The 15,331-nt window shown below is 41.4% G+C and overlaps 2 protein-coding genes across 6 annotated transcripts in view; one reads left to right on the forward strand and one right to left on the reverse strand.

The window, feature by feature from the left end:
- LOC137341380 (platelet-derived growth factor subunit A-like) overlaps window positions 1-7,126 on the forward strand; it is a 48,435-nt gene extending 41,309 nt beyond the window's left edge. For all 4 annotated transcript variants that reach the window (XM_068004497.1, XM_068004500.1, XM_068004499.1 and 1 more), the window contains 2 exons: window positions 1,716-1,828; window positions 6,639-7,126. In XM_068004497.1, the coding sequence (XP_067860598.1) occupies window positions 1,716-1,828; window positions 6,639-6,678 (153 nt within the window). In that variant the 3' untranslated portion in view covers window positions 6,679-7,126. The remainder of the gene's footprint in view (window positions 1-1,715; window positions 1,829-6,638) is intronic.
- Window positions 7,127-9,728: 2,602 nt separating this feature from the next.
- The window catches only part of fam20a (FAM20A golgi associated secretory pathway pseudokinase), a 42,133-nt gene continuing 36,530 nt past the window's right edge, over window positions 9,729-15,331 (reverse strand). The window contains exons 11-12 of one of the 2 annotated variants that reach the window (XR_010966968.1): window positions 11,513-14,633; window positions 9,729-11,437 (exon numbers count right to left, since the gene is read on the reverse strand). Coding sequence is in view for 1 of the 2 variants with exons in the window: in XM_068004118.1 (XP_067860219.1) it covers window positions 14,366-14,633 (268 nt within the window). In the remaining variant the exon portion in view is untranslated. Of the gene's footprint in view, window positions 14,634-15,331 lie in introns of both variants that reach the window. The other variant, XM_068004118.1, reaches the window with a different exon arrangement.

Below are 15,331 nucleotides of genomic sequence, written 5' to 3' on the forward strand. Positions count from 1 at the left end.
CAAAATGATGATGATGCTAACAGCGCTCACCGTTATTTATGCACAAATTGCACAACAACTTCAGGTGAGGGCAGATGCGTGGTTAAACGTGGAAATCTGGAAGTTGTTGTCCAAGATGTGCCGTTCCACCATTAGCTTCCTGAAAACAGCATCTCGCTGTCTGACTCACCATTCAAATGTATTGAACGGGGTGAAGTTCCTGTACTTGCATGGCAGATACGGACTAAACTCGCAACAGAAATTTAAGGCTTGTCCGTTTCAGTCTAAGTATCCTTTTTTACAGCGTGATCAGTCTTAATTACTGCCAAACAACCTCTCTGGCACTGAAACTTAACTATTACAAATGTGGAGTCTCATTCCTTCAGCTTTTAATTGTTGTTGGAGATTTAAAAAAATTAAGTTACATTTTAAAAAAAAACTTTTTCTTTCTCTTCTCTCTCAATCCAATCTTTCTTCCCCTCTCTTTATTTCACTTTATTTGACATTGAATTCACTATTCTAACTGCTGTTCTTTAACAATTCTTCAATTTAATTGGTTAAGGAGATACATAGGGGCATAAATTACTCACCCGAGAACGCTGTTCATCAATGGCGTCCTCTCTCTCTGCCGGCGAAGGCGGGGAACAAGTTCGCGAATGCGCACTGAAACCAGGAAATCTCGAACTTGCTCCCATTGGTTCGCTGGCAGTTTGACAGGTCTGAATTAAAGGGCCACCTACGCTACAATCAATAAAATCATTAAACATTGGTAAACTTCCCCATCTGCCCAGCTGGAACGAAGATACTTACGCCACCAAAAGGTACACTGGAAAATACCAGCTCTACACTATTTTATAAAATCACAATGAATGCGAAATAGCCAAAAATTAAATTGTAAAAATGTGGAATATCACATTACTTTTATTTTAATATTTTTTGATCATTAAAAAATTTTTTACTTTCAACTTCTGTAAGTTTCATTACATTAATTTGCTTGGTTTTTTATAATATATGTTACATTTTTATTTAAACTAACATACAGAAGTTAATGGTGAAGGAATGATTTCTACTTGCCTGCTTGTGGGCGTGACTTCTCTTCTTGACAGATTCTGTGGGTGTGGCTCCCATTCCCACAGTCTGTATCGGTTCCGAGTGAACCTGCGCTGAAATCACAGCGCTGAACTTAAAAAAAAAAAAAAAAAAAAATTGAAGAGGGAGCAAGTGGACGTCGGAGACCACGAGGTAAGTTTCTTTGTAGTGTTCGTCCGCAGGTTATGCGGACAGCCTTGCCACACTGGTCGGACCGTAGTTCCGGCCCATAGTTTCTTGCCCTGTTCACGCTGGTCCCAGATGTCTTGTAAAGGGCGTTGTCCCGTTTCCATCTCCCATTTACAGCAACTTGCTGTGCAAAAGCTCATGGAAATTAAACGGGCATGGGCAAGTCTAATGAACGGTGGGTGCATTCGTTCGCCGACTACAGTAAATTCTGGCTCGATGTGTCTACCACAACACGTGGAAAGTCTAACCACACTACAGCTGTCCTACAACTGAGCGTCAATACTATTCACTGGTTCATTGCTGACTTGTTATGCATTTTTCAAAGGTTTCATTATGTGAATATTTACTTTGCCGCAGATGTGATGTCTTGTGTTTCTTTATACAAACTCTTTAGTGGAATATTGACAGAAGCCCCTTGGACTAAGTATTATTGTTACCTTTTTTTATTATTTGCACAGATAGCGAAGCTGACTTATCGATATGGTAGAAAAGAGCTCACCATGCACACTGTCACAATCAGAGAGCATCTAAGCTGTAACTGTACAGAGCTAGCAACATTACATCAACCAAGGTAAGGGGCCACTTAAAAGTGTCTTAAGGAGCCAAGGCAATGCATCCTGTACTCCTGTGTATTCACAGGACACTATGTTGTGAAAACAGCAATCTATGAATACATTTGCAGATATCAAAAGGTCCATTTAATTTTCCTATATTTTTACACCGTTGTTGCCATATCTCTAATATTCTTCGTTGCAAAGGATGAATGGTTATGGTAGCAACAATTTTAAGGCAATATCTTGTTAAAGCTATATATTGTAGGCGTGAAGTAAAGTACACATGGCCTATCACTGCTTTTCAGCTTGTGTGTAAAATTTCATAACACTCGGACACCCCGAGTGCATTAATAGAAAAAAGAAAGAATTTATATACCGCCTTTCACAACCTTGGGTTGTCCCAAAGCGCTTTACAGCCAATGAAGTACTTTTTTGAAGTGTAGTCATTGTTGTAATGTAGGAAAAGCGAAAGCCAATTTGCGCACAGCAAGGTCCCACAAACTGCAATGAAAGAAATGAACATATCATCTGTTTTGGTGATGTTGGTTGAGGGATATATGTTGGCCAGGACACCGGGAGAACTCCCCAACTGATCTTTGAATAGTGCTGTGGGATCTTTCATGTCCATCTCGGAGGGCAGACAGGGTCTCGGTTTAATGTCTCATCTGAACGATGGCACCTCCGACAGTGCTGCATTCCCTCAGTACTGCACTGAAGTGCCAACCTAGATTACGTGCTCAAGTCTCTGAGTGGGGCTTGAACGAATAACCTTCTGACTTAGAGGTGAGAGTGCTACCACTGAGCCAAGGCTGACACCTATTGTTATTTGTTCATAGTGAATTAAGTATGTGGAGGCTTGTAGGTATTTCTACTGTTTTTAAAATTTATTTTTGAAAATATGTCGTTTATTGTTGGTTTTCCCTGTATCTGAGTTGTAAAGGAAGTTTTTTTGCAGTATTTATGAAATTGGTGCTTACATGAGCTGAGACACATCCAATTAATATATTTTAATGGGGCAACATTTGAAATTTTAGACATTCTTGTTGCCCAGTTGCCTAATGTGGCAGCAACAATGTCTGAAGTCCAGTACAATGGGCAAGTCACTCTTCTATCTCATGTAGAGGGCAATGATAGATTTACAATTATTATTGTTCCAGATTATGGAAAAAGAGTTAGCTTCAAGCTGCTTTCCCCATAACCAAGGACGTTTCAATTCAAAGTTCTAAAATAAAAGTGTACTACATCCAAAGTAGTGTGTGGAATCCCATTAAAAAATAAATTACATTCGCAGATATAGATATTTATCTCCACTCTACTTAGTAATTGTTTTCTCCCTTTGTTTAGACCCCGTCCCCCACAATTGCCAATAACTTTTCCTTCTTTCTAACAGGGCATTAAGAGGTGTGTGAGTGCTTGATTAACTTAGCATCCGGTTTCCCCTTCCTCGTTCTAGTGAAAGGCCTCGTCTGAGGTTGATCACAGCACCTCCTCCCCATATAGCCTGGTTGAGTTTAGGAACTCAGTGTGCTCAATCAGGAGCATAAAAATGTTGTTTTGTCCAGAATTATTTTGCTATTTTCTGGCAGACAGTGCCAGCTCTGCCTTGTTTACTAGTAGTGTGATTATAATATCTTTGGCAGCTTTCGGAGAAAGTTCCAGAAGCAGGGATCATAAAAGGCTGACACACAAAAAATCAAACTGCACATGAGAATCATCTGTTTCTGGTACATAAATCAAAACATTAAATCCGCAGATAGTTCCCTTACAGTCATGATTAGTTTAGAGTCCACTATCAGAATTTAGATGTCTTGATTATAAATTAATTATCCTAGCTCTCTGGCTAAGATTCTGCAGGAATTCCTGATAGATTCTGCATTCAATCAGTTGTAATGTCCCTCCACTGCTCTTAGTCAGCTTGCTCATAATAGAACAGAACAAACAAATCTGCGATCTTTCTGGACTGAATGGCTCAGCACATATCATATGACGTTTGTACAGCCAAATCTCAGCCACAAATCATGGTTATCTCTGGCAAGTTGATATTTCTGCAGTCTATGTGAGATTGGAATTCACTTGTTATTGCCCCTCTAAATAGAAGTGTGATATGGAAAGCAAGTGCTGTTACTGGTGTAGATTGAACATGGAGCAACAGTCAAAGCCATAACACTTAAAGGTTTGTGAGCATTATTTCAACGCCATTCATAGAGAACTTGTGTCGTCCATTTTCCCATCCCTTCCTTAATGATCTTGCACATGTCTGTTTCAAATTTCAAGTACCGTTGTTCTGCCCACTCATATCATTTGTCCGACTCATTTTATATTTCCTGAGCTGCTGCCTCAGAATCAACTCTCCTTCATGGTTTGGTATCATCTGTAAATTTGACCAATTGTATTTGAGTTTCTGAATTTCACCTCTTCTCTGACTATCCTCTTACTGTTAAAATACTGAAAAAAATTCCTAGTTATATTTGTGACAGCTGCTATGTTTTATTCTAAGTCTCCCTTTGCCCTTCTAACCACCTTCTCAGCACAATTCTACAAGTTCCTCCATCCATCTCCGTTACCCCCTTCACCTTTCTTCCTGGATGATTTATACAGGTTATTCGTTCTCCTTTTTCTTCTGCATTTTCTCTTCATCCATTCAGGGGGCACATTAGTTTAGCGTGAGTTTGCTGATCCTAGTCCTGTGTTTATCCTGCACGCTCCAAATTATTCCTTTAAAGGTGTTCCACGTGCTCGCTCCTGAAGTATTGTTGAACAATCACTGCCAATTTGCTTTAGCTGTTCCCCCTTTCTGTGAAGCTAGCCCCTTTAAGATTATATACCCAGCTCCTGGTCCTCCAGTTTTCTGAATCTGAGATCATGTCAAACTTGATTATTCTGTGGCTGTAAATTCTACTTCTTGCATGTTGTCTGGGCTCCTTAGCATCTCCAAGTCAGGACATGCACTTTCTCTTATGGCTTCCCCGAGACACTAGGTCATGAAACAGTCATGCATTACATTTAGGAACGCAGACTCTCAACCACTTGGCTATTCCCAATTTACATTAATTGATGCCAACCACTAAAATAATTACTCTATGATCTGTCGTGTCTGGTATCCAATTTCCTCTCCCCGACCTCCCAGCAATAATAATTTTCCATTTTCATTTCCTGTATCATTATTTCCAGGTTTATTGATAATCATGCAATTTTTGAATTCTGTGCTTCATTTTATTTTCCTTTTTTGGATATTTTTAAAAATTCACTGGCTGTTTACATTGAAATGATGGGATTTTGTAGTTTAGTTGTCTATGCAGATGCTTTGAGAATTTGATACTTTGTGTATGATAATCCCTTGTAATTTGGAAGAACCAGAATCTGTTTAACTTGGTTATCATTTAAGAGGAATGTATGGTATCTAAACAAATACCCATGTCAGCACTCAGATCCTGGAAGTAGTTCTCCACCTAGTGGGGACAGTAGGAACAGCTCCTCAAACGGTATCTACTAATCAGTATTCTTTTGTGTATTTAAGTATACTCACTACTTAAATGTTTAGATGTAATTACTATTTTAAATGTAATTTTTAAAAAATGGAAGAATACAAGACGTGTAAAAGCTAAAGGGTAAAATGGCGGCCTGACTGAATGGGGACTTGAGGGTGTTGGTAATTAATCCTCCAATCATGATATCACAGGATTGGGAGAAGCTCTATACAAAATAGTTATTCTCTCCCTCTGACCAGCAGTTGAAAACAGAAAACACAGTAAGCGATTACAGTGGATAATGTCAGAAGTCAGGATCTGGATGAGAAATGATCACTGTTTTATTTCTCTTTTTTAATATCATCAAGGATGTATGCTTGATTATTTAAAGAGACAGAGATGAGAGATTCCACACACTAGAAGTTAGTTTCCCTACGTGCAACACATAGGAAACATAGTTTAAAGTGAAATGTGAAGAAATTCTGCTTGGAACCCAGGCATTTTGTTCCAAGTTAAATTGTTTGAGCTTTTGGTATAAGTAAGAATTTCTATGTAATTATTTTGAGATCGTGTTAAGATTCCAACATGCCATGATTATAGGACATATCCTTATTTGTTTTTTTCATGATTTTCTAACAAGTTAGATCCTGTGACTGGGAAAGACCTAATAAAACATTTAAAATTCTTATTTTTTGTGTTCATCAGGATGAGGGAACACTTTTTCACGTTGGGCACCTCTACCACTCCCTGATTAGAAAAAGCACAGGTTAGTTGCAGAGAAAAAGGTTCCTCTGCCGGGCCCCGACAGGGCACCATAACCTCAACCTGTGGAAAGCACCACCTTTTTTTTTTATTCATTCGTGGGATGTGGGCGTCGCTGGCAAGGCCAGCATTTATTGCCCATCCCTAATTGCCCTTGAGAAGGTGGTGGTGAGCCGCCGCCTTGAACCGCTGCAGTCCGTGTGATGAAGGTTCTCCCACAGTGCTGTTAGGAAGGGAGTTCCAGGATTTTGACCCTACTGTGTCTGCGGGAGTTGTGTCATCTATCCCACCTCTCGAAATGAGAATGCAGACAAAGAAGTTTTGTGCTTAAAACGTATGATCACCAGGACTGGTTGAGACAGTTCAACCACATTTCACTTTAGGGCTATTATAGCCAACAGAGAAAAGAGACTTGGATCTTATCAATCGTAGGTGGAGTCAAAACCGATTCCCAGAGATGAAAGGCCAGCATTTGAAGCTATTGTGCCACTCAGTCCCCTGACCAAGCAGTAAAACTGAATCAAACAGTAGTTTGGACTTATTGCCGGTTGTGTTACTGATTTACCCAGAGTATCTTACAATATTGTTTCTTTTCCAGGTTCCCTCCAAAATATTACCGACAATCAACTGACAACTGAGGTGTAATCTCACAGCCAGCAGCCGCACCAAAAAGGACACAAATCAAAAACAACTAATATATTGCATGCGTAAGGAGGCAGTATTTTCTCTCCCTTTTTTTGGACTGTGCAGACATCCTCCCCTTAGGTGGCCTAATGAAGACCACTAAGAGCTGGGGCTGTCGAGGTGTTTTGTGCTATGGATTCTCGATCACTGGGGACTCTGCCCAGTCCACTTGTGATGTGCAATAACTGAGAAGAGCTTCCTTGTCTTTTCTACACTTCTCTACGATACACTACCAGTGACTTGTAGCAGCTCTACAACATTAAGAGGATCAATCCTCAAACTGGGAACTTTGGATCAAGGAGACATTTTGTTTAATTTCTAAACTTTCATTTTGCTGGTAAGGGGCTTATGGTACACATTGAAGATTTATAACAAAACTTTTGCCACAGTAAAATAATAAAACAGAATTTTAAAAAATCTATATTTTTAGTTTGGTCTTCATTTCTGCGAATCATGTGTAAATAGTTTTACTCAAGTACTATGAAATGAATACATGGAGGCAAGTGATGACAGGAATTTCCTGAGCTTCACCGACAAAGTAATCTGACAACTCACAAAGATATTTAATCTTACAGTGGTACTAAGCACTGTATTATTCAGGTAACTCGAGCACATCTTGAAGAATGGGATTATTTGAAATGATTAATTCCCGAAATAGTTTTCAATGTCAACAGAAGTTAGCCTTTTCATCAACCGAGCAAGTAAAATGACCTGATCTACTGCCGAGGTAACGGAATGTTTCGAAGGTCAGTCGAAAATTGTTTCCACTGTTTGGGTAAAATCTATCATTTTTGTCATACTAATCAGTTCCTAATGACAAACGGGGGGGGGGGGGGGGGGGGAGAAAGTTGCTACTGAAAAGTAATTCTTTTGATTTGTTTTGTGGGTATGTAAACCCCTTTTATTATCTCCTCACTTCCCCTTGTAGCTGATCTATTTCCAGCCATTTCTCAGTGTCACTTTTCAGTTGGTTGCTTAGAGACCCCTGTCACCATCCTCGGAGTTATCGTCTTTCTGATTTTTCCCTCCCTACCCCTGCAGGGCAATTAGGTGCTTGGCCTCTACTCAGTATCTTACAATAGCAACAAAGCAGGGCTGGCACTTCAGTGAAGCGGAGAGTTGGGTCATTGTCATAATGCAATGTGCTACACCACCCCTATACTATTGAAAATTTAACTTGAATGGAATAATCTTTTTCTTTGTACACTAATCGCCCTCCCATGATATTGTACACAGGGATTCAACACCAAGTGTAATCTTCAGGTGAAGCGGGTTTAGAGAGTAGGGGATAATTGGACAAGGATGCACAGACATAATTCAATCCTCGTTTTAAACTCATGCATTCTGTTATTTTTGTATTTCCATTATAAATTCCTATGTTAGTATTTATAATGCAAACAGCCTATGTAAACTTGTCACACTGGAAATACATCTTCCCATTTTGTGGGGGTTGGGGGAGCATTGATATCAGCTGCACCTCCATTGGCAGGAAAGTGTAATTACAGTGTGACATTTTTACAGGTTGTTTCCATTTAAAAATGTGAACATCAACATTTATAATAAAGGAAATTTGAACATTTGCAGACTTTGGCTCATCCAATGATTTAGTGAGACTCACCTAATATCTACACTAACGGCAAGATCCATATAAATAATAATTCTTACAGGACAATAAGCCTGATTTATATTTTCATTGGGATTGTCAGTGCCAAGGTGTATGGATAGCATCTGTGAATGGGGAACACCCAGTTATACTGGATGCTCACATTCCTGGGGGCAGGAGTTGTGGCAGAATTCTGTTTACACATACTCAAACCAATCATGGAGTCTGATTATCAATGGTAAAATTGGCTACTCACAATATTTACATGCCTAATGGGAAAGGACTGCTGTGAACTGAGATATTGTAATGTTTTAAGTGCTGCTGGTGTGTCCCTGGATCTTGAGTTCTCACCTCCCTGTTTGCCCGTCTGTATCAACACTGCAGTTGGGGGAGGGACTTTGCGGAGCTGAAACACCCGTGTTTACCTTCATCAAAGACCCAGTTATATGGTTGGACAGTGTGGCGTTTCCCACCCTTTGGAGTGGATAGGTGGACAGCCCAAACGGCTCTTTGATGCTTAACCTAGTAGAGAAAGGATAACTCTCAGTTTTGCAGAACGCTATCCCAGACATGACACACCATAAGGCTGTCAGTTTCCGACCATAAGCGATTTGGGCCTCCTTATGGAAACAGCCGTTTTGCTGTGAACCTGAGTTAAGAGTGTTGGAGAAAGTGCTGTTACAAATCAGGCCACCAGCAAACATACAGTACTGCATAACAACACCATTAGTGTAACCCTGACACCCATCCAAGAATCCTAACTTTCGGATTTGGCTACTTCCATGATTTAGCAATCTTTTAATTTATTTCATTCCTTAGTATAAGTCCCAGAACCCACAGTATCCTTATAGTCACTAAAACAGCGGTTGTGTACATTTGGTGATTTAATTTGTCTTTCATCTCCGTAAATATTCTTCAGCTGCTTTGCAAATAACATGAATCTCCCCTATGATGTGCAGACCAATGTCAGGGTTTATGCAGGATTGTAACTGCTGACCTTTAAGCTAAGGTCTGTATTTATAATGTAGCTGCACTTCTGTGTGTGTTATTTTCAGTAAAGGTGGGCTAAATCAATGTTACATTTATTGAACTGATCATAGTTTGGAGAAGAAGCTTCCAACTCAGGACAGCATTGTGGTTGTGACAGAGATTTCCATCGGTCTTCTCTACAATGCAGGAAAATTGAATGCATTCACCAATCTGGATCCTCCCATACCTCATACACCAAGTGAGTACAGTTTTAGGTGTAAAACATAAACAATTGTATTTGACTTCAAGCAGGACGAATTAATGTGATATCTTCATTCATAAGGGAGCTTTCAAATCTCTGATTAGATGTTGAAAGGAGGTCAGAATCAGCAAAATGGTTCCCAGAGACAACAATATCAAAATCATAGAATAAAAGATACTTTTTAATTCCTTCTGAAGAGATTGTTAGCTTCACACAAACAAAAAAATATTTTTCACTTTAAAAATAAATATTAAAACTTCAATACAGATGACAGATTATTATTCATATTTAACTATTATAAACTATATATGGGTGCAGCTCCCCTGCAATTGCTCATGGTGAGTCAAAGGGAATGGTTAGCTTGTCATTTTTTTCAGGAGAGGGGTGATGGGGACAAAGGGAATGGATTGTGAAATAGCAAAAACGTTCAGTTACTGTTTCGCCCTCGTCTTCTCCAGTTCAAGAGCGTGTCCTGGCAAAGAGTGAGTTTGGTGCATAGGGTTTTGAGCCATTAAACCTAAGCCAGACTTGCAGAGCAGTGCGTTTTTCAGGCAATGACACGCATAGGGTTCCCAAGCTTCCCCTGGAGTCTTATCGAAATCGGTGATTCGTCTCCCGAGCTCTGGTGTTGGCAACTCTGGAGAAAAGTTTGTTGTATCGCCAATTCGTGCATGTGCTTCAGCGCTGCAGCAGATCAGCTGTTCGCCCTCCCCCTCCCTCGCTGCTTGCCGTACTTCTGGAAGTTTGTATTGGAGGGAGCTGGGTGTGGCAAGTGTGTGAGTCAGGAGCAGTTACTGCATGTGGTATAGTTGCTGTGAAGGAGGAGCAGAAACTGGGGCATGGTACTCCCGAGCACTGCCTCTAGCAGCCCAGCCTGGCAATCGGAGGGGGGGGGGGGCTAGAGAATAGTCGGAGAGAGATGGGAGACAGAAATGGGGGCTCGTGGAGAGAGGTAGAGACTGGATAATGGGGGGGCTCGGGGAGAGCTGAAGACTGGAATGGGAGATGGGAGGTGGGGACTGGGCATCGGGAGATTGGGGCTCAAGCGCAGGGAAGAATGGGGTGGGGGTGGGGACCAGCATTTTCTGCAGAGCCCGGAACAGCAGCAGCAAGATGGTGAGTGGGAACGGCACTGAGAGAGGAGCATCCAGTAAAAGGGTAAGTGAAATCTGGGGACGTTACTGTAGGCAGATAGTGAAAGATTATTTCCACTGGTAGGCAAACAGGGAACAAGAGGAGGGAGACCAAGGATTTTCACTGGAGGAACCAAGGAAGAAGGAAGGTTCTTGAAATAAGGGCAATTAGACTGTAGGATACTTCACCACATGTGGCTATTGAGGTAGAGACTAAAACTTCATTTAAAAGGAAATGGGATGAATATTTGTGAAGGAGGAATATAAAAGTATCTGGGGGGGTGGAATGGGGTTACACGAGAGAGTGCTAGCATTGGGGGCCGAATGGCCTCCTCCTGTGCTGTAATTTCTATAATTCTATGAAAACTTTCCTTTATTGAGTGTGGGCCCAGGGAGTGGTTTAGAAACGTTGGTGGTGAGCTGAGTTTAGGGCGATGTGCCCTGTGAGAATTGCCCCAAACACTGAGCCCACTGCCCTTTGTGCCATCTCTCAGTTTGGTTCAGGTCGGTTTGCACCGGCCGGTTTTGACGTGTGAAATTCAAGTACAGATCGGCTCTGACTGAGATTCCCAGTTCAGAGTTTGTCACCTTCACATGGAACCGGAGTCTAAGAGAGGGGGGGGAGAAATGGGGCCTGTTAAATGTGACATCAACTGGGGAGTCTGACTATGGCTATGGTTTCAAGGTGAATAGCAGTGGATAATAGGATTACTACTAGTTACGGGTAGGATATTGGAGAGTTACAACTATTACCACCAGTTACATACAGATTAACTGTTGGTTATACTACTAGTTACGGGTAGGATATTGGAGAGTTACACCTATTACCACCAGTTACATATAAATTAACTGTTGGTTATGAGTGTCACCAGTATTACTTATCAGCGCAATTTTAGTGTGTTACCATTACTTACTGGTGGATTAAAAGTACCTCCCAGCTCTGGTTTCCCCTCCCTCGGTTTCTCCCTGTCCCTTTAGTTTCCCCTCTTCTCCTCGCACAACAGCTGCTGGTGAAAAGATACTCAACTACAGAGGACCCAACCTTATAAGGTAAATGCAATAGCATTTGTAGAATTCATCTGATCACATGACATCTGATCAGAACATCACGTGATCAAACCTCCAGGAATGTCTCCAACCAGAGTTGGCGACCATATGAATGCAGCACACCTGGAGATAGACAGCTCGGTGAGAGAGAGGCAATCTGATTGGTTTATATGTAGAGTCCCACAAAAGATCAGGACTGAAGGTCCAGGAGCATATTGGAAATTTTGAGAACAGAAGAAAAAACAAGCCTAAGGCCTATGAGGGTGAGTCGATTTATATTATAAACTACATGTTGGAAAGTTGGATGGGTGCGTGTCCTGGTAAATTTTGTGGTTTGTTTTGAGAGGTGTAGAATTTTTGAGATTTCCTATGCTATAAATTGTATTTGTCAGGGGTGAGTGTGAAAACAATATTGGTGCTGGAAGGATTCAGAAAGTCATGTGATTGTAGAAGTCATGTGATCAGATGTCATGTGGTCAGCGACAGTGAAGGAAGTATTAAAGTATTTCTTTTTGAGCTGATCAGAAAAGAATGGCAGATTTGTATTGTGCCAAGGATACATTCAAAGAGTGATGTGGCTACACATTAGACTTTTATTATATTACCAGCTGAACTCCCATTGCTCATGGATAGTGTGGGTTTGGAGCATAGTTGTGATGTTGAGCTGCTAAGATGGAGCTGTGCTTAAACATGACCTGTCCCTTGAAGGCTGCTGCTCAGATGCTCCTGATGAGAATAGGCACATTTTGAGGCCTGTTACAGGCTATTTGCTGAAGGAAGGTTCTGCAGATTGGCACTTGCTTGTGAATTCTGGGGCCACAAGAGTAGGGCAGGTTATCAAAATCAAAGGGCTTCCTTTCCCTCTTTTAATATATTAGCTAGGAAATTCCTCAGTGCTGTTCCCTCTCCACTACTTCACTTCCGGCCAAATTACAGCGGTGGAGAGGGAACAGCTCCCAGGAAATTCCTGGCCGTAGTCCACTCCTTTACAATTCTAAATCATTTTTGTGCTAAATAAAATTTGAATTATCCCATAATTTGAGTGAAGCAACATAAAATAACACCGCAAAGTGAGAATTTAGTGATTAAAAAATTTGAATTGCCGGAAAATATTGAATTAACTGCTTTTGACACTTCTAAGCCTGATGTCTAAAATGTGATAGCTGCACACTAGGCACAAAACTTTTATATAGATAGATAGATAGATATCAATTTAGATAAAAATAAATAAAATTAGTGTTGTCACCCAGATGGTTAGAGATGGGACAGTCCATATTTTTTTGTGCGGGGTGTAAACTGGACATCGAAACTCTGACTTTTAAAACAGACATTCTGTTTCCCCACTTGTTTCTGTGCGTTCTGATGTGAAGTCACTAGCGGCAATTTTAACCCCCTCCACCCGATGGAAACGGGGCAGTAGCAGAATTAAAATGGTGGTGGTTGACTCCTGCTCCACCGCCATTTTAACTTGGACCTTCTGCTGGGCAGCCCTGGTGACTGCCTGTACCAAGCGGGAGCCTCGTTAATCTATGCAAATCAGGGGCCTATGATGTAGGTAGGACCCCAGTGCAATTTTGAGGGGCCTACTGGGCAGAGTATGCACTGTTCAATAAAACCTGATGGCCAAGAGGAAAAGGCCCCAAAACGGTAAGTGTAAAATTATTTTTGTGGGGGAAGGAGGCTCTAGAATAATAATCTGGGATGATGCCTCCCCGGGCTTCACCCCCCCCCCCCACCATTTCACGATCGCACCCCTCCCACACCTATCTTCCTGCTGGTTGGGTTGGCCTCCAGGCCGCTCGCTATTGAACCAAACTGTGGTGGGACACCCTCTCAGAGCGTGCAGCGTGCTGGTGGCATGTTAATGAGGCTCTGCCCTCAAAGTGGACTGGGCCTCCCACCAGAGAGATCGGGTGGCCTGCTCGCGCGCTCTGCTGGCCAACCCTCCGCTAGTTAAATTCGACTCTCTTTTTTTTTAAGACTAGTGGGTTTCCAATAAATTTTCATCAGCACAAAGCAAACAACAGAACTCGAGCCGTGATCCCATCTCCTGTCCTACTCTATTTTTCCCCCCACTTCTAAATTTGTAATTAACAAAGTGTGACAACCCTATTGATAGTATTATACTGGGAGTACTGGGCAGCATTGCAGTCCAGCTGTGGACTTCCCTGTTGAACGGCCAGTGCCCATCTTGGAACAGGGGAAGCTCTCGTTAACAGGATGAGATGGGCAATGTGACTCCTTCGCCCACCTTTAGTGAAGTATTCAATCTATGATTAGACGTTCCTTCTAATGGCTCAGACAAGAAATGAACACGTCAAAACTCATGCAGAGAAATCAAGTAACTTCTAGGAAGCTCTGCAGCTCATACTCTGAACTATCTGGTTGGGGAGCCAGGCTACTGAGATGGACAAAGTTGTGCAGTTTTAAACATTATCATGAGTCTGTCGACAGTAGTGCATCTTCAGCAATAATTGAAAGTGGCACAAGAAATGAAAACAAAATCTAAAACATCAACAGAGTTTGCTTTTTAAATATGGGGAGAATTCTGTTCTCATTGGAGTTTCCATCCTTGCCTTTTTGTGGTTCTATTTCCTTGTGATTCTGACAGGAGGTGCGTGACCCATTTACCTGGCCAGCACACTGCTGTTAAAGTCCATGACATCAAACACATCACCCATATCGTCCTCGATTACATTGGCATCTCCGTGCTCGTATGCACATTTCTGAACGGCCTTCAGTATTGCATGCAGCCGTCGGTCGAGTGCAAGCAGGTGAGGGTCTGTCAAAACTGGTCTGAGTGCATCGAGAAGCAAGGACTCTCTCATCACGTCACTCAATCTATAATCCGGCTGTGACAACAGCTCCAAACGCAAGAGTGTTGACTTCTTTATTCTATAAAATAGACGATACAACAATTAGGGTCTGCAATTAGACACACATAGTTACTGATTTAAAGTTAAAGAAAAAACCTGCAATAGCTAACACAGTACATACTGGTCAAAGGGTAGTCTGCTAATAGTAGCCTCTGCCTAATCCAGTCACTGATTCCATCCCAAAAAAGCACACAGTGAACAAAGGGAATATTTTGCTAACCAAGGCAGTGATCTTATATTTCTAGTTTATAACGGCAACATTTAAAAATGGTTGCACAAACCTCAATAAACACAAAGGTTGGAGTGTCAGCATTATCACTGAGTATCAGGCACAACCGACAGCCAGTTTTACAGATCCAACATATATCACTTACAAATATTAAATATTTCACTGGTATCACAAAACTTTACTATCCTTAACTCCTTATAACTTCAAAACATGGAATGGATGAACAACACAATTTACTCCAGCAAATGCTACAGAATTTTGCACTAAAAATCGTGATGTCCTCTAGCTTTAAGAGCATTCGTCTACTTCGACTGTACTGGATAGCAGAAAAAAAAACACCAGTTGACTGGAAGGCAGTGGGAATCTCAAATCTCATTTGACGCAGATGGCCTAATTACAGGTGCAGAGGTGAGAGCTGTAACAGCTTCTGTCAGGTTTCACTGCTACTCAGTATTCTGATGGTGGCTATTTGGACTCTGAATTTGGAG

The sequence above is a fragment of the Heptranchias perlo genome, chromosome 23 (assembly GCF_035084215.1).
Source record: "Heptranchias perlo isolate sHepPer1 chromosome 23, sHepPer1.hap1, whole genome shotgun sequence".
NCBI lineage: Eukaryota > Metazoa > Chordata > Chondrichthyes > Hexanchiformes > Hexanchidae > Heptranchias > Heptranchias perlo.